This window comes from Oreochromis aureus, linkage group 1 (genome assembly GCF_013358895.1).
Source record: "Oreochromis aureus strain Israel breed Guangdong linkage group 1, ZZ_aureus, whole genome shotgun sequence".
Lineage (NCBI taxonomy): Eukaryota > Metazoa > Chordata > Actinopteri > Cichliformes > Cichlidae > Oreochromis > Oreochromis aureus.
The window spans coordinates 14,468,176-14,495,110 of record NC_052942.1 but is presented as its reverse complement, the minus strand read 5'-3'; the positions used below and the strand labels follow the sequence as shown (position 1 = coordinate 14,495,110).

The window sequence follows — 26,935 nt, the reverse complement described above, 5'->3', positions numbered from 1 at the left end:
GCTTTGACAGATGATTAGCTGCACTGCTTTTTGTAACTGGCAGCCCTCAGCTTTAGCAAAAGTACTAACATGTGTAAGAAGTTATTTCACCACTAGAGGTCTACGCTTTCCTTCCATCCACACAAGTGCTGGGGAGGACCGACAAGAGTGGACAGAAAAAGGCACAGAAAACCTGAAGCAATCTCTGGTAATGTAAGGTAATTGTGGGTGAAATGTCACTGCATATGCTGTATGTGTTCCTCATAAACATTTTGAAGGGTCATATGTTTTTCAGTGGAGATCAAAAATGTGAATTTCCAGTGGAATTAACAGCTGTGGGGTCTCTTTTTAACCAGCTGACATTAAGATATAATGCTGCTGACTTCTTCTTCACCCTCTGATCCTTTGAAGACGGCGCTCAGGAAGTTCATTAAGCTGCAGGGCGTTTTAGATCACCAAGCCTTCTGTGTTTTCTCCTCTGTTTCGTGTATGTGTGTCCTTCTTGAACTTCTAACCTTCTAATGAGAGAATATCTCATTCGTTTTGAGGTTTTGCTTACATTTACTCTTCTTCTGCATATTAATAAATTTAACACAAGTGCTCTTCTGAGGCAGTTAGTAGTATGTCTGTGGTTCTGGAAGGCTTTTATCAAAGTCTGAGAAATGACATTACAAGGGGGTTTTTTTGCCCCGGGTTTGGGGACTGCATTACAAACTTCATTTTTGCTAGATGTTTATATGAATTCATAGGAGGCGGTCCGGGTTCAAAGAAAGGAACATTTTGGTGGCATTCTGGGAAATGTCAGATTCAATGTTTTTAAAGCTTGATCCGCACAAGGGGCCGAAAGTCAGCCGAAAGTCAAAACTGACCCAGTTACAGCCGGGTCAGTCTGGACCACAGGATCTACTTAAAGTTTAAGATAAAGTTTGAATTAGGGTTAAAGGACACGTTAGATATTTTGAGAATTAAAAAGAAAATCTGTTACTGAGAGTTACATGAGATGACTGATTATTATAAATCGGCCTCTATGAGCCAATGGAAGGAAATCCAGAAAAAAGTAGAGGCGCGCGTGCACGTACGTGTGTGCGGTCTTTTTTTCCTGTAGCAGTTCTTTAATTCAAACTAGTCAACATTATAAATTATGCGTCCACTTTTATCTCCCGCTCTCATATCCAGACTGTTTGATTTAAGAATCTGGAAACAGCTGGAGGTTTTGTGCAATGGCCGGGAATTAGAAGAACAAAGATTTATAGATGTAATGGAAGTTTACAGTGAATGACATGAAAGTAAGTGTCCAGTAACAATAGCTGCATGACTATTTCGACGTCTGCATCTGACTGACAGTGAGTGCAAACGGGTGAACATTGGGTGGGTGGTCTCCTTGTTCTGTGTTTTCTGTAAGAGAACACACACACAAAACTGGACTTCTTCTCTACTGGCTGCCAGAGTTACGCTGCTGGAGTCACACCAAGCCACCAGTAATATGTTTTCCTGGCCTGGGGAGCAGAACAGAGGCAGAGGGCATCTAATGAACCAGAAATAACAAATCACTGAATTCTCTGGACATTTCAAAACATGTGCAGATTTACGTCTGGCATGCATCTGGGTCAAATGGACAAGAAAGTAGTAGCTTAATGAGCTATTTGTGAGTTTCCCCCCCCATATACTTCCCCTTAAAAGAGCTATTCTAGTTTAAAAGAGAGTAACTGGTTAACAATCAAGCAAATCATTGTTTTCCTTTTTCAGTTGACTACGACGTGAGTCACGGGAGAAAATTAGCGTTATGACTGCCAACACGAGGGAACAAACTCGTGTTTCCTAAAAGCTTTCCCAGCCCACGTGGAGCTATTGTTGTCAGGAAAAAATGCAAAATAATGATTTAAAGAAATCTTTAATAAAGGACACGTGTTACACCCTTGTTGAGAAGATTGACACAGATACATAATACATACCAGGTCATAATTGGTCTTATGTACAAACACTACACAACGTTATTCAAGCGGATCCCATACAAGCACACGCAGCCATCCTCCCATACACGCACACATGCAACCACACGTAGAAAGACTGATTACTACAACTGATTATCTTCCATATCCAAATATACCTACTGCAAGTTTTTTTTTGGCCATTGGTACAGTACACTTTTGCACACAAAGAGGATGTAAAATGCATACAATGTGAAACAGGCTGTCTTAGCGTGCAGAAAGGATTCCACTGAGTGTAAAGACAGTCCAAAAAAAAAAAAAAAAATCCCTCATTGAACCATAACAGCAGGATGTTACAACAACCTCCGTGGAAATCGATGCGGAAGAAACAGGAAGACGAGAGCAATAAGAGGATGTGGCGGTCAAGTGAAAAGGACATACAAAGGAGAGGCCAGCGAGAAAAGGAGCAAAGGGAGAAAGAGCTTGAGGTGAAAGGGGTCAAGTGCAAGAGGTTAAAGCGTTCCTTCGTCCAGCAGTTTGTTGATGCCATTGCAGATCTTCCTCAGAGAGAGTCTGTACTCCTCTCCGTCTCCGTACAGCTCGGCCAGGAACTCCCCGTGGGCAAAATGGTTGAAAACGTGATCGATGCGGGCATGTGAGCGTGCGGTCAGGTGCTGCTCGACCAAGGCGTGAAGCAGGTCCCTGCACTCCAGCAGAAGCTCTGACAGAATATTCCGGTCAAAGGTGTACTCCACCTCGTAGAACGACACCGCCGTCATGGCCGCCTGGTTCATCTTCTTCTTGAAGCGCTCCACTGTGTCCAGCTCATCCGGGCTGAACTGGTGGTTACGGTATAAGATGCCGATCTTCAGAGCAATCTTGATGACGTCCTTGATGATCTTGTGGGCCTCCTTCTTGCTCTTGGTGAACTCCCGACTCGCCTTGTAGAGCTCGTCCAAGATCTCACTGCTGGTATCATCCGTCAGCATGTTAGCCACCACCATGGTGGCCATCTTACTCAGGATCTTCTTCTGGGCCTGCAGAGCCAGGGAACGAGAGTTAAAGCTCTCCTGCCCTGAAGGAAGAGAAACAAAAAGGAGACGAAAAGAAAAGACATGTGAGTTTAATCTGCAAGAATCGACTCAAAGCTCTTTAGAATATAGGATAACAACACATCAATATTCTGAAAATCAAAAGACCTCTTATGAGCAAGCAGTGTGCGACAGTGGGAAGGAAAAACTCCCTTTTGACAGGAAGAAACCTCCAGGAGAACTAGGCTAAGGGAGGGTAGTCATCTGCCATGACCAGGTGGGAAGGTGGGAAATGAAAGAGAAATAAAAGAAATTATGAAAGAAAATAAATGATGCACACATTAGTCATTGTTTACACACTCTTACATGCTTACATGTACATAACAGCTGAAATCCATCTGGACGAGCAGGCTTTTGCAAGTCGCTCGTTTCATGACATGACACTGCAGAAGTTTCTTTTTCTTTTTCTTTTTATGTTACAAGAAAACTGGTAACAGTTTTATGTGAGCACATAGGTTGACATGGCAATGCTGCAAGTTCCTCTTAGGATGAAAGGTCAAGTTGAATAAATCAGTCTATTCAGATATATGACTCTGTTTTTTGTTTTTTTTTCTAAACAAGATTATATTTTGTTTCAAGGGCAAAAAAAAAGGTACGGACAACAGTCTGAAGAAGTGAATGAGGGATAAAATGAGACGCATCTACATTCTACAGCAGGGCGGCGGCTTTCCTGGAGCTGGCAGTGGTTTAGCGGGCTGGCTATGGGAGGAATGACTGTCTTCCCTGGAAAACTTCAAACAGCTGAAGATAGATAAGATTCCTTTTCGCACACTTTCCTTTTACAAGTTCAGATTGATCACATTTGTTAGTCTGCGTCCTGTTGCAGCCACAGTTTATCTCACAGCGAACATCAAAGGCTCCTTGTGTCCTCATGAAGCAATGCGAGCAGCCAAACACGTGTCTGTGTGTGAATGTGAGGAGTGGGAGGATGGAAAGGGGTTTTATTTAGGTGCCACCCAGCTTCAAATTACACACCAGATAACTCCTATTATGATTAAAGCCAAGCAAAGAGGCTTCACTACCCCCCACCCCACCCCCTGTTCCCTGGGCACGTTGTCAACCGCTCCCTCCTCCACATCTACGTCCAGAGTGGGAGAGAGAGGGGAGAAAAAGTGAGGATGAGTGTGCCATTGCCCAGTGGGCTTAGCGCAGAGCAACAGATGAGCCCATATTCGAAGAGGAACACCTGCTTAGTTGTCATTATAATTTCATTTAAGCACACAGCTCCTGTATGTGACTGTTTAGAATTCACAGCATTGTCACATCATCTGGTTGTTTGTTATTTCAATACAAAGGAGGTGTTTGAATTTGGGGGAAGTAGGGGGGTGGGGTGGGCAACAATTGGGAAAACCTAATCAGTGGCATTTCACGTGAATGTACAGAAGTGACATTTCCTGTGTTGGTCTGCAGCTAAATGACATTTCATGTATATATAATTAGCCCACCATGACATTTAACAGCAGATGTCTTTGTCTGCAGTCCTTTCCCTCATCGCATTAAAAAAATAATAAAAAAATCTGATGTCTCTTTTCACCTCTCCTTTGTAGAGCCTCAGGAGAGCGGGGGCGAGACCTATTGTGCGTTTGACAAACGTGTGGTGGGTGAGCATGAGGACACAGAAGTTCCCAGTGCTATTTAAATCATGAGGTGTCAATATTTCTGGTATTTCTATGAATTCAGTTAAAGCACAAAGGCAGATTTTTACTGGGAACAGGGATAAGTGTGTCATCCTGACTGTAATCACTATGAAAACTCTCGTTTCACTTGTGGTCTCCGAGGAAGTGAGTTGCATGGCATATTTCCTACTCTTTCAGATTTTGGAAGAGTGCAATATTTCATGATGGATTTATATGTCCTGATTTTCTTTTCTTTTTTTTGTCCAGTTTGGCGTGGCATAAAATAAGCTGTGAGCATAGCTTTGATGAATTATCCCCACATAAACCTGACAGTATGGAGGTGCTGCTAAACTAACAGTTGTGGGGCAACGTCAGCATTTGTTTGGAGTCACGTTTCTGGCAATTTAGCAAATTTAATATTGCAGTTTGCTTCCTACCATTTGCTCAGGGAAACACATGGCTTGTTAGCAGCTAAATGCTCCATGTTGCTTTCCAGTATGTTTGCCTGCTGTTTGGTGCTGCACAGCTTACAGCAGGTTTACCTAAGTTTTTAACTTAAGATGGACTACAGTATTGAAACTATAACTGAAGAAGAGTCTGGTGAGAGTAAAACCAAGCCTAAAAATATCACTTATCATAAAAATACAGCAGCCATTCTGCTGTATGGGTGTTAAAGCAGGGGTGTCAAACATAAGGCCCGGGGGCCAGAAGAGGCGAGGACTCCAATCAGACCAATTGGATGGGCCTGTAAAGCAGGACATTAATTTTTTGACTTTTCACTGTGTTTTCACAAGTTTCACAGCTTTTCCTACTGATAAATGTACTGTATGTTGTTTTCCTTGCTTGTGGTGGGACCACACTGTGTGTACAGAGCAAAATTACTAAACATTTGCTTGTTAAAAAAAAGGGCTGCTATTTTCCATTTATTAAAGATGTCCTCTCTTTACCATAGAGGCCACAGACAAGCTACAATAGGACTCCAGCAACTTCATAAACAATCCACTTAAAAGACTTCCAAGAAACCAACTAGGAAATAACTGAGAATCATGCACATAAACATTTGGGCAGCTGCACCATAGTTTCCATGATATTTGAATAGTCACACCATAATATACATATGACTGGTTCTGATTAGGCAGATCTGTGTCTGTGCCTCTCATCAACAGACTCTCTTTGTCACAGTCATTTCCTGTTCCTCTGAAGCAGCTCTTTGTTCCAGCGAGCCTCTGATATTCAGAAACCCAACTGGATAGATTTCTGAAACCCTGGCACACTGATAAAGGTGACAGCTTGCTCCATAAAGCCGGCCTTGTCAGACCGATGGCGGTGCGGGCGACTTGGATTTGGATCCCACCAGTATGTGCGAGTGACTCCATTTCTAAATTAAATTAAAAAAAAGATGCAAACAAAAATAAAAACAACATCTGCTGTGATTATGCCAAAGATTTATTGAACTTTTAACTCAAAGCAGAGCTGGAATTGACTGGACACTTTCTCACTGTCTTTTTTCTTTTCTTTTCTTTTTTCTCTGCAGAGCTAAAAGCAGACTAATTATTCTCCTGCCACTCCTCAACACGCAGCCCGGAGCCTCTTTTTTGAGCAACAGCAGGTGGCTATCGACTCATTCGCCTTGACCCCTGTCTCAAGTCTGTTTGCGCATCCCAGAGTGATGAAGAATGTAAGCAAAAATGAAGGAGTGTGGTGGAAGGGGCGGGGGGAAATTACTGAGAAGACTGGACATGAGGCTGCTTGAGGTGTGAGTCAGAGTGCTGGTAAAGGAGGTGGGTGATTCAGATACTGACTGGAGATTTTAGCACATAGAGAGTAAGTGAGGGTGGATGATTATGGGAGTGAACAAGAAGACAGTGAGAAGTCCAAGCTTTCCTTCTCTTTCTCTCTCTCTCTCTCTCTCACACACACACACACACACACACACACACACACACACACACACACACACACACACACACACACACACACACACACACACACACACGTACAGCCTGTCACCCAGAGGCTGTGCTGAGTGACATGCATGAACCACAGTGTCAGAATAAGTTAAGGAATAGTGCAAGCTGTCAGAGGAGACATGGCCAGAAAAAAACTGTATGCTAACTTTCTCCAGCACTGGCACTTCTTCCCCTACCTGCTCATTATTTCCTTTGCATCACTCTCCACTGTAAAAGTTTTCACTAAACAAAGCGGTTGCTCCGAATGCGCTGCTGAACACAAACAGGGAGCGGAGCTAAATCGCTAACGCGGGGCCAGTCGCAGAAGCCCTTCAGAGGGGTTACATAAGCGTGTTTTGGGAGCTGGTGAAGTTTACTTTTAACATCAGGATTAGTAAGGTGCTTGCTGCTCTCTGGCCACGGCTGTTGACTAGACAGTCTCTCTTTGTTCCGCCTGGTGTTTTCAGAGGCCTGAGTCAACAGTTTCAGCTGCACTGCATCAGAACATACATCCACTGTGGATCATGGAGACCGGCCAAACCTGCCCTGCTCAAGGTGTTGGAGTGAAAAAAACAGATCCATCTGGACGAAATTATTTTGATTGCAGCCAGAGACACTTACATCAAGCAACCGAGAATGAGATGGAAAAATATTTATTTGTCAGTTTAAGGGTCCCTGTGTGAAGTGAAGCTGTAACCTTATGTTTCACAACCTGAAAAGGGCAAATGTCATGGCTCTTGCAAACAGCTAGCTGCTTTCGGGCAGTCCGAGGAAGAGGTGACTGCAGCAGGTAGCACTGTATATTTAATTCTGCAGATTTTTATGACAGATCGCCTTCCTGGTGCAACCCCTATGGGATCTGTATATCCTCTCAGGATCAAGTGGGCAATCTTTTGCTTGTTAAGCACATGTTTAAACCACCACACTATGGAGCCACTGGCTCTAGTGAACAGATATGTCCATATATAATGAGCATGAGTTAGTCCTCCTCTCCATACTGACCCTGAAGCTTTTTAAATGAAGGAGGTTGGAGTGATGGATTGAGATGCTGCTCCAGTGTGAGGATATAATGAGCAGACATTAAACAGACTAGGAATGAATCAGCAATAGTGAAAGGCTGGTTAATACCAACAGTGCAGTCAACTTTGTTTCAGCTGTTGCGTTCTTTAAACTGTCCCACTTTAAAGGGAATCACTGATCATTGAATACTGACAATCCAAGAAAATAAATGTCTTCTTTGGATGAAAAGTGAGCTGCTTCTATTTGTGTAAAGTGCTAAAGCTCAACACTGGATGCAAGATTTGCTAATCTGGACATTTTCTGTAGCACACCCAGCTGTGAGGCGGTGGGGGTGGAAAAGGCTTGTGTTGGTCTTGTTCCAGACTAATCAGAAGAATGAGCCATTAGCAGAGCCAGCAACTAAGACTGACAATAGCTGGCTGGCCTTTACTGAGTCAACACTGGAGGCACTTTACATCCGGAAGTGTGGAACACACAAATATGAGGCGGCTCTGTGTGAGTGTGGATACATGGCGTGTATATTTTGTGTCTGTCCTTTTTTGACCAGAAATATAAAAGCTTCATGACAATCTGAAGAAATACTACCTGTTTACAGACATAATCAAAGATGTAACTGACCTAAAGGGAAAGAGGTTGTTCTAAAAAAAGGCTTCCTAAGTGGAGCTGTCTTAGCAGTTTTGGGTTTTTTATATCGTCTGGACTGTTTTTAGAGAGCTATGAGTCATTTGGTGCAGCCATTAGGGTGTTATTAGTCTGAAACATTCAGAGTTTCTGAATACTCAGGATCTTGATCCTGTCAGGTAACTACATGCACACACACACACACACACACACACACAATAATTCTATTTCCTCTTCCAAAAACATTATAATGACCTGAAATAATTTCCTTGGGGTCTTAGCCTTACTTTACTATTTTTCTAACCCCAACATTAACTTCGTCTTTGGTCTAAACTGCGATAACTGATGCACAGTGGACTTGCTTTTTGTGCTTAAAAGGCAGGCAGGGCTCTATAACGTGACATTAATGTACCCACAACGTGAGTGATACAGGCGCACAGATCCGCTCACACAAGGAAACATAATACTTGATAAGCGCATCCCCGTGCGGGGTTACTAGTGACAACAAACCAGGTCACATTCTCAGCACAGGTGCAGAGGGTTTTTTTGTTTTGTTTTTGTTTTTTTTAAAGACAACTAGCCACTGACACACTGACAGTACATGACTTAGTGTTTATGCAACAGACACGGGTGAGCATACAAATTATTTCCAGTGAAGATGGATATCAGAATATGATGAACATGTGACAACAAAAAAGCAAAAGAAGAGGAATGAAAAGGAAAAGGTGGATTTTCTAAACGTCCAGAGAAATAGATGAATTTCAATGTGTACATATATATATATCTATATCTATATATATCTATATATCTATCTATCTATCCATCTATCTATCTATCTATCTATACATATATATATATATATATATATATATATATATATATATATATATATACACACACAACCTAGCTGTGAGATGCAAAAAAGGTCCAAAGCAAACAAAAACACAGTTTAGCTCTGCAAAGCTTCCTTGTTGCCTGTTCATAACATCACCAAAAACCTCCTGGTGTACGGTGACTTTCCATCTGCAACCAATTTTCTATTCACCAGCAGCTATGTATTGTATGCCTCTTTGAAATGAGTGGTTTCCAGGACATTCTTGGCACTCTGCAAGTGCAACAATTTTCCAGACATTTTCCTTTTCAGGTATTTTCTTTTATAGGAGAACAGAAGTACAGTGTAAATACCCCTTTGCCTCATGTGTTATATAAAAATCGACTTCTGCAGGAGTTGCACAAAGTCATATTTTACTTTATATTACTTTTTTTTATAAGACAGCTAGTGACCAGTGTCAGAATTAATTGAGATTCTTTTTATATAAAACATCTGGTTTTACTGAATATATAATGTTGCATCAAAGCAATGTATCAGGATCATATTGCACAGGTAAAGGTAAGTGGCTCCTTATCAGAGATATGTGTTACAAACAGGAAGAAGATGGGAATGTTGTTTTAGTCCTAAAGTGTTTGCTATTTATATCAAACCACTGGCCCAAGCTATCTGCCAGGACAGGGAGCTGAGGGGAGTAGCTGTAAGGAACAGGGATCATAGAATTAGCCCTTGCACGGATGACATGATGATGTATTTTATGGATTTAGATGCCTCCTTTTAAGGATGATGAGAATCACAGAGAAACTGAGTTACTGTGCAGAATCTAAGTGTTCAAACTTTCCTCTTCAAATATGTGCCTGCAGGAAAGATCAAGCATATTCAGTGAGATTCAAAGTTAATCAAATAGCAAAGCAATATCAGTGGCATATGGTGCCACAGGTAATCGGATCAACCAATATGTGAGAGAGGATATAGGAAGATGTCTGGATTTCAGGAGTAAGATACATGTGATGAATGAAAATGTGGATGCATTTTTTTATGACCAATATCACAAAAACTGTCTACAGAATGGGTTTACGTAGCATAAATAAAATACTGAGAAGGGGAAAAAAGCCCAAATTTGATAGACTACACTCTGAATGCCAACGAATAAAAATGTAATGGAATGTAACAACTAAAAGACGTATATCTGCAGACCAGCTTTGACCACTGATTAACTGGGGTGATGATAGCTTTACAGCTAGATGGAAAGAGACTGACACAGACATTCCGAGCTACCACATCTAAACGACTCATATGCTCGCTGGACACATTATAAGACCAATTGCACATTACTGTGCTATATATGATGATTCATATATATGATATATAGTAGCTTAATATGGTTTCTATTTTCTATTTATGTGACAAATGCACATAAATAGAATGAATTTCACTGGAAAAATTTACATCATTTCTTTCTGCTGTAAAATATCTGGGGAAAGCCTTTGATAATAAAGTCTGCCATCCATCAGCGATGCCATTTCGGAGCACAAAAAAGGCACCAACGATGTATCAATACCAGGAAAATGTCAGGGAGAACGCTCCTCACGCAGCAGACGTAAACAAGGGTGGCAGCTTGACTTCCACTTCTTTTGCCTTGGCCTTTTCGTTTGCTTTTGGTTCCCAATAAGGATTTGCAGTGAGACTCTCTCTGGCTGTATTTACAAGGCTTTAGGAAAACAAAGGAGTGGGTCATTCAGTGATCTTAAAGGGGGTTTTAATAGCCTACAGGGTTGGTGTTAAGCGAGCCCAAGAGGCCGGTGGACTGTGCCAGCTGGTACCTCGACAGAGGAGCTGGAGGAGGGACGTATTTATTTTCCACTGTCAGTCTCGAGGCTTCTGACTTGTTGAGCTGCTGTTTGTCAGACTCGCTGTTTCACTAATATACCGCCGTGTAGATAAAGGCTGCATAAAGACACATCACGATGCCTTTGTACATAAGGAAGGAGTTGTCGAATGGGAACCAATTTTTGTCATTTCATGTTCCTCCTCCACTCGCCCTGGACCTGCAAAAGTCTCCGCATAGGCGTTTTTTGGACTCCCACAACGCTCCTCAGAAGATGACTCAAACATAGCGCCCCTGCACACTCTGTCTGTTGCAATGTATGTGTTTGTTTCTCATCTGATAAAACTTGAAAAAGCTATGATTTCTGCAGAGAGAAAAAAACAGTGCGATTCAGTGGAGTGAAGCACAATGATGTGCATTATTCATGACATGTAAAATCTGACTCTGAGCCAGTTTCCAAAGGGCAGTCTGGTGCTGAAAGAGGTCAGTCACTGTGCCTTTAACAGCTGCTCAGGATGTAGAGTGGCATTCAGAAGTTTAGGGTTAATAAATAACTCAGTTTTAATACTTTAATGACTTTCATTCGTGCAAAGTGGGGTTATGGAGCTTAAAGTATAAATGTAGTGTGTGTGGCTGAAACCGAAGGGTATGCTGTAGGTTACAGCTCACGCTTTAATGAGCGTAATGGCAAAAAACACGTCCCGATTTATGCCCCCGAGGCTTTTAATACTGCTAACATTGTGCAAAAATATGACAAACAAGACAAATGGAAAGCTGCTCTTTTCTTAATGCTTTGTGCAGCCGTTACCTGTCTCTGCTTTTTATGGGTGCTATGGATAATATGAGGCACAAAAGTGACTGCATCATCACAAAGGTTACACACGAGTGCTAGTGAGATAAAGGTCATAAAGACAGCGCACGTGATGGAAACATCACAAATTGGAGAACTGACTAATAAAGCAAACAAACTGATCCTGTGACTGTTTTCACCGAGGATGCATTTTCAGTTAAGTGGAAAGAAAAAGTATATATTCAGTCAATCTGCCTGTATTATTAAAAGTAAAAATATATAGTTTGCTAAAGCTTGATGCGACGGGACACTTATTATGTGCTTTCCTTTGATGGATTGATTTCGACTCAACTTGACGATCAGCATATACTCTCAGTGCAGATAACAGCATATGAGTGTGAGCCAGTGGCTGAGCATATAGCATTAGCTGAGGCAGGTCATGGAATCAACCTCAGCCTGGTATCCCTGTTCAGTGACTCATAACAGCTCATCTGATGGCTCAACAGATAACACGCGGGGTGCACTTTATAAAAACTGGCTTTAGCCTGCTCACACAGTTGCTTCTGCCCCTGCAAGCCTCTTTGCCGACCCACCTCCATGCAAGCTAATGTTTGTCATGCTATTTCTGACCTAATAAATATCATGTCTGTTATCACTGATCTGTACTATCTTCTGTATTGGAGGGGATCATTTAATCGCATTTCATGTGCTGCAGGAAAATAACCAATAACCAGAAACCGCTGAATCACAGCTGCTTTGTGATATATTTATGTTAGAAAAGAAAAATCAGCTGACGTCATGCTGCATATGTGCACGATTATTCTATTTTTAGTGTGTGTGCTCCAAAGCATTTTGTATATATATAGTTGTACAGCTACAGGAAAAGAAAAAAAACATGTTTTTCCTTGAGTGTGGCTGAACAGCAGGTTGGATCAACAGTTTGTTTCGGAGGATACAGAAACTATAAGATCGGTGAGGTCATTATCAAATTATTTTGTGCTCTGAGGAGCTTGAAAATAAACCATTCTCAAACTTTTTCTTTGGTGGCTTTGCAATCAAATAGTTTTAAGTCAAAGGAAATTGTGGAATGAAGAAAAAAACGAGGCATAAAAACGCTCTTAATGAAGCTGGAAAATGGAAGCTAATTGGCCTCTGAAGTTAGGAGTCCTCTGTGTGTTATTCAGAAATGGTTTCACTCAGCGTTACTTACTGCATAATGGATGAATATCAACCAGGAAAAGCTTTAAAGGCCGTTTCTAAATAAAGGGGGGGAAAAAGGATTGATGTTAATGTAGCTGTAATGAAGAGGCTTGCGACAGAGTTTGAAACTATAAGTGTGTTTATCCTGGGACTGGTTTAAATGTCCACTGTGATGAAGGGTCCAGGGAAAAGCACTTAGGAGGGCTCTCTGATTCATGAGGGACACAAGAACAGATTGCCTTTGGCAGCCGCACAGCCTTATTTAATGCTCCATTCCTCATCTCTTTCTTTGTCTCTCTCCGTCTCTTAGTTTTAATGGCCACGTCCCTGTAGAGCTGAACCAAAGAGATTGGGCGAAATGAAGCATTTGCAGAAGATGTCTGATTGATTAATGCGCCGCTGGCTTGATGTCCTGTCACAACCCCCCACCCCCACCCAAAAAAACCCAAAAAATGGGTGGCGGAAAAGAGGGAGGGTGAAAGATAGCAGCTATTTGACCCCCACCTTCTACTTGCCCTTGGGTTTCATCACAGTCACTCTTTGTTATGAAGACCTAAGGAGCTCCTGGTCCGCTGAGGATCAGAAGTGGCATCCAGGACATCCTGTTAGGACTAGAGATGGACCGATCCGATATTACGTATCGGTATCAGGCCGATACTGACGTAAATTACTGGATCGAATATCGGAGAGAAATAAAAAATGTAATCCGATCCATCAAATATCAAAAAAGCACCTCACAAAACTTGCGACACGGTGTAACTCGGCTCATAACCGTAGCACGTCGGAGCAGTATGCATCACGTGATACAGCAGCTGTGTGTATTTGTAGCCTCGCTACCAAACCAGCATTTCATCTCCGAGGAAGTTATCCCAGAGAGAAGTAAAGCAAGTGTGTAAGTTCATCTCTGAATGTTTGTAAAGCGTTCCCATGTTAAACTTAACAACCGATATATGGAGCGACTGCCTCTTCTCTCTCCCTCCCTCTCCTGCTGCTACTTCAATCATGAAACTGCACAGCTGATCGGCTTTTCTGTCGGGAGTCCGTCTCTCTTCTTTGTTTTTGGCCCACTTTGCACCAGAAAGAGGAAACCAGCAGCTGAACAACAGCAGCACGTTTAAGCTTGATAAGCTGTCGTTAGAATTTATTTAATATTACTTTCTACACCAGGATCCTTTTCTACGCAGCTGATGGCTGGTAACTGTGCAGGGGCGGATCTAGCAAAGTTTAGCCAGGGGGGCCGATAGGGCATTAACAGGGAAAAGGGGGCACAAAGACATAATTTTCTTTCTTATTCTCATTTAAAATGTCTAGCTTTTAATAAATAAATATCTGAATCTTACACCCAAAGTTTTAATCTGATGTAAAATGTATAGATGTCCATTACTGTATATAGTAACTGTTAGGTCTAATATACCCTAGTAAGCTATAGTACTTTTTCCTTTGGGAAGGTACCGTCTGTGCAGTCTGCAATTCTGTTGAAGAAAGATGTTGAATCTATTTAATTATTCTTGAAAAATAATTTATTTCTGTGCATTTTTTTTTCACCCTGCATCAAATTAAAGTTGATTACATCGATTAAGCAACTTGTGGGGGGTGGTTCCCTATTTTCTTTTACTGGGAGTTTGCAACCCTATTAGTCAGGTTGCTTAATATTTCTGCTAAGTACTCTTTAAAATACCAGAATAGGGAGGATGGAGTAGGTTTAAGTTTATTAGATTGATCAGTGTTGCTGAACTATGAAATATTTTGGGCGCAGTGTATTTTTTACATACAGGTATAACAGAATAGCTTTAGTGTTGTTGTTTATGTAAACTTGAGTATGAACTTATACAAAATGCAGCAAGATATTAAAATAACAGTTTTATTGATTAAAAAACACTATATCGGATTCATATCGGTATCAGCAGATATCCAAATTTATGATATCGGTATCGGACATAAAAAAGTGGTATCGTGCCATCTCTAGTTAGGACCCAGCATGGACTGCAGGGTCCTGTGAGATTCCAATCATTTGACCTTTCCGCTGCTGCAAAGCAAATACCTGCACCAGCTGTGGTTTCCATGTTTGTACCATTGTTTAACTACAGTAAAGCACCAGGCCACAGTGAACTGGGTATCTGGCTAGCTTGGTATGGGAACTGGCTGCAGGCTGTCTCCCCTCCATTTCCCTCCTCTGGGAGCCTCTGTGGAAAAGTACTCTGCCACCATCATCAGCTGACAAATCTCATTATGATGATGTTGACTGAATGGAGAAAAAGACTCCACATTTCTACGCGAAGAAATGACAAATTTGCTTCTGTGCACCGAATAATCTGATTCATAAAACGAGGGTGTGTGTTTGTGTGTGTGTGCGGGCTTGTGCGTTAACTATAATGATAGACTGTGGGGCTGAGGCCTAATAAAATACAGGGGAGTATGATGTATTCAGCCTCTCTGTTACAAGTTTCCCATTTTCCGTCTAAAAATAAAGAAGTTATGCCTTTTACAGAATCAAAGGGCAAGAAAAAGAGGAATGCACCTTTTCCTTTCACGCCTTTCAGTCTAAGCTAAAGATGGTCGAAAAAAGAGAGAAAAACTGACTATCTTTGCTTGAGAAATGCTCTGAATTACTGCGGATGAAAGAAAAAAATCAAAACAAATAGACTGTCACAGCAATCTATACCGTCTGCAGATGTGTCAGGTCATTTAAATAAAGGAGTGTGGAGGAGTGATGGAAGCAAGGACGGAGGAGGAGGTGGGGGTGTCGAAGAAAAAGAGGTGAGATCATATGTCCACAGTTTGACTGCCTAACTCCTGTCAAAATCCCTTAACGTCAGACATAGCCGCGCACAACACCAAAAAAAGCTAAACAAAAAAAATCAAACAGCACCTCTCCCCCTCTCATTCTCTTTTCCACCTTCTACCCTGTACAGCTGTATTAAGAACTGGCTGCAATGTCTTTGTCTCATACACACACACACACACACACACACACACACACACACATACGAAGCTCTTGTGTCTTTCTCATCTGCTCCTCTCTCTCCATTTCTCAGCGCATCTACAGTGTCGAGGAAGTAAGCGTTTTCCGGCCCTGGGTGAGTCGCTCCTCTCATAGACCTCGGCCAAGTCTCAGCATGCCGTGGCATCGTTCACAAAGGGACACACGGGTGCTCGAGAAGATGCGCGCACACACAGATAGTCGCATGCAAAATCATCCAGACCATGACAGCCCACCCGAATTCCCCCCTTCCCAGAACTTTGGCCTCCTGGTTTGTTTACTAGTTCACTCACTTCGAGTTCACGTAAAAAAAATAAAATAAAATAAATAAAAATGAGGCACTGAGAAGCTTCGAATCACTCACAGAGGAGCTCAGTCTGTCACTGCCCTCAGCTATTCTCTCTTCCATTAAAAAAAACAATCCTGCTAGGCCTCTCTGTCCATTATCCTTGTTATTCACAGGCTTTTCCTGTACTTGCTGGTAAAATGTGATGACCTCACTGATTTTGTCATCTTGCAGGGATGCTTGTAATTTGGAAAATTGTGATGTGTGCTGTGCACTTTAATCAGCGTCCTTTAGCGAATGCAAGCCCAAGATTTAAACATGACCAGCTCGACATACTGTGAACACTGATTCAGACAATTTGTAAATGGACTGGTTTTTATGTAGCGCTTTTCTACTCTGAGCACTCAAAGCACTTTACACAACTTGTCTCATTGACCCATTAACACCCCTTCGTACAAGCACTTTTTTAAAATGCTCTTTCTATCTAAGTGCTTTCTATCTAATATTCACACAAATTCTACTGCCAGGACAGCCAGAGGACAGATGAAATAAAGCATCAATAATAATAAACTATTACAGAGTCATGAATAGTCAAGCAAAGGATATTAAGATCAGGGTTTCAGGATTTCAGATTGCTCCTGCTTTGATTGAAGTGATGAAACTGGATATGCTTTGAGCTTTGACCTTGCGGGCCCTCCCTCTCTGCGCACGACGCGCGTTAGTGTGAAGCCAAAGGGCCTCTGCCGTCTTGGCTGCCAACACACCACTAACTAATGACCAGGAAATAACTGTGGTTCACGCAGAGTCACAACGCTCCCTCTCTTTCTCATATTCGTATGTTTCTAACTGACTTTTATTGACTGCATTTTTCTTTCGACTGCTTATTACGAGCCTAAACCGAATAATTCCATGAGTTAATTCGAATCCCAGCCTCCAGGGATAACAGAGAGTAAAGTTTTAGCTACCATTAAGGCTCGTGAAATGTCTACGCCCACAACACAGCTGCCAGGGCTGCTTCTGTCTGCGCGGCTGTCTCCTATCTCACTAGAAATAGTTTTTAAAGGTTTTCTGAAAGCAGGCTCAACATGACACACTGCTAAACTGTTATGAAATATGATGAACACGGGTGCTTTTCCCTACCACAACTCTATAATGCTATAATCAGCACAGTTTGTTCAGTTCTCCTAGAGTTAAGTGTGAAAAGCTGTGTGTGTAATTGCCTCCCACTCCACATTATTTTCTATCTTTTTTTTTTTTTTTTGGAGTGGGAGAGAGGAAAAGTGTATTTAGCTTTTTACCATCTGCATGTTAAGTTTTGGGGTTTTTTGTTAGTTTTTTGGGGAATTCTCAGAAAGTCAGAAAAACCCAGACATCGCTTTCTATTGGCACTAATGCAGAAAACTCTTGTAACCACAAAGTAAACCTAAAGAACACTTTGAAACACTTTCTATCTGAGATTGTGATTTTAGAACAACTCGAGTGAGAAAATAAACCAACACACACTCCTTCACAGAGCCGGCATCTGCACAGGCTCAGTGGTTCTCAAACACCAGTCCAGCCTTCATTTAATGCATACTGCTCTCCCCAAAGAGATCGTCTCTCACTTCAGGCGCCACTACTGACTGTTTGCTTTGCTTCGATGGCCCTCCTGTGAAACCACAGCCATCTCCTCCTTATGAATGTGTGTCTATGAGGCCTTTGACCAGAATGCCTGTCAGAGTGCCTCTGCGGTCTGACTCCGTGTTTCAGTAATGGCTCAGCCGTGGGGAGACAATCCTCTTTCCAAATGTCCTACAAACACTGTGAAATTTCACGGTATTATTGTGTCAGTGCATGCATGCATGCATGTGCATACAGAGGAAGTGCACTCACACACAGATAGTGACCAAAGGGTTTTTTTGTCTTTTGCTTCAGTTGTAGGAAAAACTATTTTCTCCTGAGTCGTCTTTTCCACTTACGGCTTCGCTCCTGTGTTTTTTTTTTTCTCTCAGTTCGTGTTACAATTTTCCAGAACCAGCTCCTGGTGTCTTGAGTGTGGGTGTTTGTGTGTATGCGCGTGTGTACAGAGGGCTGGGTGTAGTGCAGTGAGCACTCTCCATCTGTGGGCCAGATTAAATGCAGAGTTTAGGGATGCATGTGCTGGGAGACCAAGGATATGAGCGAGAAGAGCGCTTGCTTTTTTTCAGTATGTCTGTGCATATCTATGGGAGTGTTGCAGTGTATCCAGGGCTGGCTCACATGTGCAAAGCATGTGGCCAGTCTGCCAACATGGCAATCATGAGGCAGAAGCCTTTCTCTGATTGGCGAGTGCATCTGGCCTGCTCTGATGTGTTGGAGATAGCTCAAGTGTTTGTGGAAGCTTGGAATAGTGGTGGTTAACAGGGAAAATAAAGCAGGTTTGTTGGTGCGCAAACATGTGAATGAATGGCGGGGATAATCTACTGGCCCAAGATCGCATTTCAGTTGTGTCATCAGACAACATCTGCAGTTTTGTGTTTTTAATAGAAGCACAGAAACGGCCCTCACGCCCCTATGGATATCACAGCTGTTGTAACAACAGCCAAAAAGCTCCCCTTTTCAACAAGTCTGCCTTTCCTGTGAATTTGAAGGTAAACACAAATGTCTGGAAATAGATCTATACAGGGCTGATGGAGACAGAATCGCATTACCAGGATAAATCAGCCAAAAACAGAACGTGGTTAATAGCTAAACATAATGCCACAGTAATATAACTTAATATAATATAGTGATATATAAAAAAATAATTCAAAGAGGAAAACAGGAGTGTCTGAAAGCCCTGAAGCATTACAGTTTAGTGAAATGTCTAGCCTATATTTTGCACCTATTGTGCAACATACACAGGGGAACAGGTGTACTGACAGTCCGCTTTGCTTTGACTCATAATTAGGTGTGGTCATCCCCGCTCCACCACAGAAAGGAGGGACAGGATGACTGGGTGAATCAGTTTGTGGATATTGGTATGGTCAGAGGCATGCTCAGCGCATGACTGGATGATTATGGGTAAGAAAATGATTATGATCCTTTCTGTTTGAGCTGTGTTTTTTTTTATGGCCTTTTTTCAGAGTCGTTGCAGCACAGCTCTTTGTGCTCTGTGTGCAGAACGCTGTAGCAAAGCCAGAAAAACACAATGAAGCACAATATTAGTTTTTGTAATGAAGCTCTGTCCTAATTCTCCCATGTTGTAAAATATCTTCCCCAGCAGAACTTATTTAAATTTGCTTCATGTAAGCGTTTTGAAAAACTTTGAGAATGTTTTTATGACACTTTAAATAGTGAGAAACTTTTACTTTTTTAATGAAAAAAAAAGGCTATCGACGCTTATTTAAAATATATCCATAAATTATCACATGGAGTGTGTTCTGAGTAAACGCAAAAAATGTGCTGCATAAATGTTCTTGCTTCTCATAAGAAAACATGGAGAAACATTGTTATTTAAGCCCACAGAAATCATAGATTTATAGATGTAGTTGGCAAAAATGAGCCTAAAAGCTGAGGTGGGATGCCCTACGTACGGGTTAAAAAACATACAAGTTTATCAGGGTGGAAAAACTGAGTCTTTAAGGAGACAAAATGGGATTCAGGCTCAAGACGTGAGGCGCCATCACTGGGAAGAATGGTAAAAGCATTAAGCAGCAGGTCTAAAGCATTTTTTCACTTATAAGTAAAATATCAAATATCATTTAAGGCTTTCTAAATTTTGCTAACTTAGGTTAACCCATCTGATAATGTGCTACATTGGAAAATGAATCATTAAGAAAGCTAAGGAATGATATTATAATAGGTAATAGCACCTTTTAACAGCTAACCTTCCACAGAGTGATAATATATAATGACGTAGCCAAATCTAAGTCAGCTACAGTCAGTTACATATTGTAGCGTGTGCTACATCCCCCTCCAGCTGGACTAGTTTTTTGCTTTACTGCCTTTGGAAAGCTAAGAACCTACAGTTGGGTGCTGAGGTGGAAGTGTTTCTTTAAAATGCTGGCAGCAGCGGTGACTGTGGTGGCACCAAGCAGCAGAAGCAGCAGCAACATTTTCGGGTAAGCAGTGTGCTAAGGCACGCACAGCCCTGGTAGCTACACCTTCACCATGTGCTGTTTGTGGTGAGTCCTACTGCCTTAATTAACTAGCAGGCTTTCCTTACCCCTCTCCTTCCTCTAGACTATTTTCTGGTTCTTGGCATAACTATAAAACACAAAACACATGGGATCACAAGGCCACTATTTTGAGTTTGATTTATAGATGGGTGACCAAACAGCTCTCTCCTGGGGGTAGTAACAAACTTATCTCTCTATCTGTTTACTAGCAGCCACCTTCCAACAGTGTTCTCATGGCTCAAACTACTAGAAAGCTACTCATAGTTCAGTCATGATATTATCTTTATGTGGTTTTATTTATGAGTTTGCATGTTAGAAACACACACAGATATTACTTGAATGCACAATCTTCTTTATCTGTGCCAAGGTCATGTCAGGCTAGTTTTCTTGGGTTAGCCCAGACAGGCAATGAAGAAAATAAACTATCACTAATTGCTCATGGAAAGGGCACTTTGTGGTAAAAATTAATGCAGCACAGAAATGTAAAACATCACTCTCTTGAAAAAAAAAAAGTACAACCATTAACTGCCCAAGGGCACAGGAGATGGTTGAAAGGTCAAGGCCAGCTGAAACATAATACCTCGCTATTTACACTGCTGAAAATATGCATGTGTATGTGTAAAGCGTAGATTTATCACACATCCCTCACCGACATATCCAAGGAAAAGGGTTGTGTTTGTGTACAACAGAGTTTCAAAAGACTCCTGTTTTCCCAAATATGTTATCTCAGCTTTCACTGACCTTATCAAGTGAGCCAAACCAGATTTTTCCACGGTAGAGTAGGCACTGCAGCACAGCAACAAAGCACGATGCATTATGAGTGTGAGTCAGGCTCTTGCTTTCTCTTGACTTTGGAAAAATATAGCTCTCGCATAACCCTGGATATTCAACATGTGCAACAACCGTTTGTTTTTTTTGGTGTCCGGTCGATAAATCTATATGATTTTATTACTCTGACATAACAAAGACCTGGTCATGTTACGCTGAAGGATGCTTTACCTGGAGTCTCTGGAAAACACTGTAGACCACTTCACATCACAAGTGACAGAAATAAAGCATCTTCCTTTATGGTTTGGCTTAACTGTGACGCACAAAGCATCGGTTCATATGAAAGACAGATGATATGAATATGTCATCACTTTCTCATTATATGTATAAGGTCTTCCAACCCTCACACTGAGGTTCCTCTCCACTTGCAAATGGATGAGAGGACAGACAGACAATGGTCCAGATGGACAGGCAGATGGCCAGAGTTCAGCAGAGCATCATTAAGGCACACGGAGCTCTGTGACTTCAAATAAAACTGCAAACACCCACGCCATCAACCTTATCTAACATTAAATGATAAAACCCTCCGACACCTAAAGCAGATCTACTAATAGTACTAGTTTTAGGAAACCACGATAGGAGAGCAATAAAGTCATTTCAAGCATCAGCGTGAGTTTGACTTTTATTCGCTGCTATTTGACTGTTCCTGTATTCTGACACTGCTGTGAAACAAAAAACCCTCCTGAAGACACATTTCAATCTGACTGTTTAAACTCAAACATATCTCCACAAGGATGCTTCATCTCCCTCCTTTCTCCCACAGAATCAGTCGCCCACATGCATGTGGTGCTGTGAAATCTCCAATAAGCGAGTTCACTTTAAGGAGCATTTGTGCCTCTACCTGTGTGTTTAATGTATAACTCTGATCTGTGCAATAAATCTTTGCCCTGTACTTTGACACCATAAATCTTTTTTTTTTCTAACTTCCAGCAAACAGCAGCGAGCTTCACGAGGAAAAGGAGCTGATTTCAGCGTCCGGGGAGTCTGTGCTCTCTCTGTCTCTCTCTGTGGCTGGACGTGTTGATGAACAAACTGGCTGCACGTGTCGGAGCTTGCCTGTTCCTGGTGGTGACTGAGCCGGCTTTCCTCCACGCACTCAGGGAGCCTCTGCCAGCATCACTGTACATACATCCGAGTGAGGCTGCTTGCCTGTCACACATCTTTGAAAGCTTTAAATACTGTACTCGATTCTTACATTTGGGTGCGCTAAAGAAGGGTTCAGATTTACAGGCAAGCTGTTGATCACTAGAAACAGACTGCATGCACGAGAGAAATGGTTCAGAGAGGACTGAGACGTACTGAATGTGTTTAAGTTGAGAGTAAAGAAAATGCTGGAAAATGCTGAAAATTTACTGGAACACAAAGGAAGAAAGAGCTTGTAGACCTCCTGGATTGGTCTGCTTAAAGTCTAGTTAGCAGGACATGCCAGAAACCAGTGCTGTGGTGACCTGTAAGAGTCTTGAGGCCTTACCTGGAGAGAGGTCTCCGTCACTCTGCTCTCCAGAATCTGAATCCATCTTTCCCTGCAGGACACTCGGAGGCTGCAGAAGCTCTCTTCTTGCTCCCTTTCCTTTTTTACAGTAGCTTCTGGTTTCTTAGCTCAGAGAAAATATATACAAATTCTTGTTTGTTTTTTATTATTTCTCCCGGTGAGCTAAACTTCCCCTCCCAGCCTGGATCACTGCAGCTGTGAGAGGAATGCTACTAGGCTTATTTGCTGATCTGTCCTCCTTTTTTTTGCGCTCCTTTCCTTTTAGTCTCCTCTCTTCTCCAGACTCCCTCAGTTTCCCTCTTTACTTCTCCCTCTCATCTACTTTCCCCTCCTCTGCTGCTCCCTCCCCTCACTCGCTGAGTCCGTCCCCCTCTCAGCTTCTCCCACCCTTTCCCTGCCGCTCGGTCCCTCCTCCTCCTCTTCCTTCTCTCATTCGGCGCTGTCACACTCAGCCTCTTCACGCTCTCTCCACTCAAACTCTTTCTCTACCTCTTTCTGTATGCTGTAAGTGCCGTCTCTTCCTCTTTCGCTCTTCCTCTCTCCCTCCCTCTCTCTGTCTCTGGGTAAGAGTGCTGCCTGTGTTTTAGCAGAGCAATGGGAGAGACTCATTCACGGCGACTTGAAATTCATCTCCAGCAGTAAAAATCCCATGACCTCTTGTCTCTGGCTGTTGTAAAAAACAACAACAAAACAAAACTGGCTTTGGTTTGTGACTGTCACAGACCAGGTAATGACTGATTAGACGTGAAAAGTTGTGGATCATTTCTGTGCAACAGGAAAGCTGATTTTTCTATGGATCCCACAATGATTCACACTTTTGTGCATTCAATCACTTCACCATCATATCATCATTATCAAAAGAATAATATTATTTGCCGCCCTTCCTTACTGTAATTTATTTGCTTTTCAATTTGCCGCAGAGAGCTTTGTTTTTTTCAATGCTCTTGTTATTTTTGAAAGCACTCTGAAAGAAAACGGATTCACAGCTTTCTTTTCGTATTGCCCTCATTTGTCTTTTTATTTTTTTCATCTTAGCTTCCTGATCTCTAATTCTGAAGTTCTGAATGTGGTGTGTCCTTGAGCAACACACTAAAGAGCGCTCCCTGCTTTGAAATGCATGAACATTCCAGCAATATAACACTTGAAGAGCAGATCACATATTTGCCTTCAGATAGACGGTGGAAGGCTGAAAGGCAAGAACTCGATCAAGAAACTTAAGTTAACTTTCTTGAAAATAGTTTATAGTTATACCATCTTTATAAAGTAGCATTCGCTGTACGCTTGCAAAGCTAGTGTATGCTTCAAACCTGTAGTAAACTGAAAGAAAAGTAAAATGTCACCACTCTGTGCAGTTTCAACCCACAAAGTGGATTTGGCATACTGTTGTGGTTTCATGGTGTCCCACAAATCATCTCTGGAAAAGTGTTTAAAACAATGGATTTCTTTCTGCGGTGGTTCACTCTCACCGTCCTCATGTGATATAATCTCACTGCTGTGATGGACTGCAACCTGTCCAGGGTGTACACTGCTCCGTAACCTGTGGAGCTGAAACAGGATGCCAACACAAAGTACCGTTGGCTCCAAACGTCAATCCCTGTAGATTTCCATATTACAATGTGCACCTTAACCACAGAGAAACATGTTCACAGGCTGGTAGGAAGAATTTAAATAGGTTAAAAGTTTAAAGTTATGCTGTGTTAAGTTTGTGGCCACGTTTAGTGACTCGTGGGTGCTAGCTAGGCTGCTAACTAGATGCTAGGTACCACCTCGGGTAATCCAAGTCACTGAACTGGCCCTCTTGACCATGAAAGTGGTGTTAGTACCCTGAATCTAGAGCATTTTGGTGGAAACACAAATGCAAATCATATGTCCTACTGTACCTAACTGTAAAAGAAGTCTAATAATTTTTTCCTTTTTTTCCCCCTTATTCTTTTTTTGGTAATGATGCAGTGGAAACTACAGCACTTTCTCTCTCTTAAAGTATCAGGGCTTGTTTTGATATGACTTCCTCCCACTACTTAATCTTACTCTTTTTTTCCACAGCTGAAAACGGGAAATAAAACAGCCGTCTAAAGACAATCCCCATCTGAGATACACATGATAACAAAGTGTCTCTGAACCCGACAGACCACTGATGTTAAATGTGTAAAATGTGGGCCTCATGTTTGAATGAATTTTTGTGAAATGAGTTAAAGCGGTTGGTGTGGAGGCAGGTGGGTGTGCAGTTGGTGGTCCGACAACAGTTGCAGGCATTAGCGTTTCCCAGGTGTGGAGCTCACGGTTTCCCAGCATGAACTCTGGGCACCAGATGGCATTAAGGCTGTCTTTCCAAAGCCCAGGGCTCAATTATCTCTGACCCTGTGTGCATTTGCATTTGTGTGTGTGTGTGTGTGTGTGAGCAATTGCAACTCTCTTGTGCAATATTCCAGTGAAAAAAGATAATGCCAGTAACAACAACAAGCTGAACTACTTTGAAGCTATGTACTCCTTTGACCCGATGTGAAATGGAGAGTGTCTGTGTAGGCTGTGTGAGCGTGATAGAAACATACAATTCTCATGCCCTGAGACTGAAAAGCATAACAGAGAGTCTGCACTATCTTTGCTTACTTACAGGAGTGAACTGGCTTTTACAAGAAACCAAAACATAAAAATTAAAGCTCAGTCTTGAGCACAGGTCAGTCTCTCTGGACTTTGCATGTGAGCACTGGTTAAGCTTCAGGAATTTTGAATACCTCATGGTACACATTTGATCTTGATAATGTGGGGCCATCTAGTTATTAGATTCTTTTAGTATTATAACTATATGCTACTGAAAATTCATCTCTGTTTCTTTGGACAGGACAAACGAACCACTGATATGAGATAATTCACTCTAGCAACGATTTTAAATGTACGTCATTACTAAGTTAGTATTCAAATTAATGTTCAGGAAGAACAAACTAAATGGGCTTTTGGACCTTCTAATAGTATGTAGATAAGATACTTTGTTTACAGAGCTAACAAAGTAACCCATATATCTAAAATTATAGTTGCCTGTAGGGAACCAAACAGCGCAAGTTTATCCAGCCTGTGACTTGTGAGTGTGGAAAAAAGCAGACGTTAATCCAAAATTTCTGACAATAACTGTGCAAAAGTGTCTAATTTTTAAAGTAGTAGAGGTAATTTTGGAAAGTTGTAACAAATAGAATAGCTGTACTATAAAGCTCTGAGATTTAAAGTAAGGTTTTGTTAATTCAGTTTAAAAGGCGCTTTATATTGTAAGGTAAAGACCCTACAGTTATACAGATTTTATTGTTAAAATCTTGGCGAGGATACAATTTAATTCTTCTGTACTTACACTATTAGTGTAATGAGGGCTGATGGTAACGGCAGCGCTGGTGCTATGTGTCGGCCTTAGGGATCCATTCCCGTCCAAACAGGCAGCTGACATACTCTTACAACTATAATTAAAATGAAACCACACAGTTTGGTGATAAAAACACATTGCTGTAATAAGCAGTTCAAGCTAATTGTTGTACTTTTTAAAAATTTTGTGATGATAGAATATGAATATTAGAGAATATGTTGTCTAGCCTGCAGTTTTTATTCATTTTTGCTGCTTTTAAACTATTTCAAATATGCTTTAAATGTAAATGTTAAATGTAAATTATTTTATACATCAGAAACTGATATATGTGCAGACATTCAGATTAAGATAACAAACACTGGAATTGTAGGACATTTTTGACTGTGCATTGCTTGGTGTGCGGTTTTCTCAGTCTGTTTTTTGGCTAGCTTTTTGCATGCTATGCCAACCTTTGTTTTATGGACACAGCTAGTGATGCTAAGGATGTACACCTCTCTGTCGCAGTATTTCTTTTATAAATCACGAGTGTGACATGAGCTAAATGCCCCCTCATACCATCAACCTTCCAGTTTTTTTGCTCCAGTGCCAACTCTGGTCAACACCAATGTTAGCAAGCTAGCTTACAGTGGTGAATTTTGATCAGGCATCGTTACATGTTATGGCATTAGTTGTTGATTATGCATTTTAACTTGTCTTCTTCAGTGTATCAGAAATTCTATTAGGTGCATGGTCAGAGATTCAACAAATGCTAAAATGTTAAGCTTGGCAATGAAAATGTTTTTGAAATTTTTGTATTCTGCCGTTTTGCAGCTAAACCCAAACAAGCTAACATAAAAGGTGCCAGAGGTGTACTACAAAGCCAGATGAATGGCTTAGTGAATATTTCATGCTTTTAAAATGTTTTTCAGACTCACCTGTTCTTAATTCAGCCGTTCACTCCCACTGCATAATTTCGCCAGACAAATATTTTTTCAAACTAAGCTCAATTTTTCAGTTCCAAATAAACAGATCTGACCAACCAGACCAATGTATTT

The 26,935-nt window shown here is 41.5% G+C and overlaps 1 protein-coding gene across 1 annotated transcript; it reads right to left on the bottom strand.

Annotated features, from left to right (window-relative positions):
- Window positions 1-1,851: 1,851 nt before the first annotated feature.
- Window positions 1,852-22,878, bottom strand: tnfaip8l3 (tumor necrosis factor, alpha-induced protein 8-like 3). Its single transcript, XM_031728944.2, has 2 exons — window positions 22,535-22,878; window positions 1,852-2,982 (listed from the first exon to the last, which is right to left on the bottom strand). Exons 1-2 carry the CDS (start codon window positions 22,578-22,580, stop codon window positions 2,420-2,422), a joined length of 609 nt encoding a protein of 202 aa, XP_031584804.1. The 5' UTR covers window positions 22,581-22,878; the 3' UTR covers window positions 1,852-2,419.
- Between the last annotated feature and the right edge of the window lie 4,057 nt (window positions 22,879-26,935).

Bases quoted from the DNA above. Each gene is read 5' to 3' on its own strand.
- tnfaip8l3 (XM_031728944.2), bottom strand. From the start codon at position 22,580: ATGGATTCAGATTCTGGAGAGCAGAGTGACGGAGACCTCTCTCCAG. The intron at 2,983-22,534 runs GTAAGGCCTCAA...CTCTTCCTTCAG, and splicing joins TGACGGAGACCTCTCTCCAG to GGCAGGAGAGCTTTAACTCT.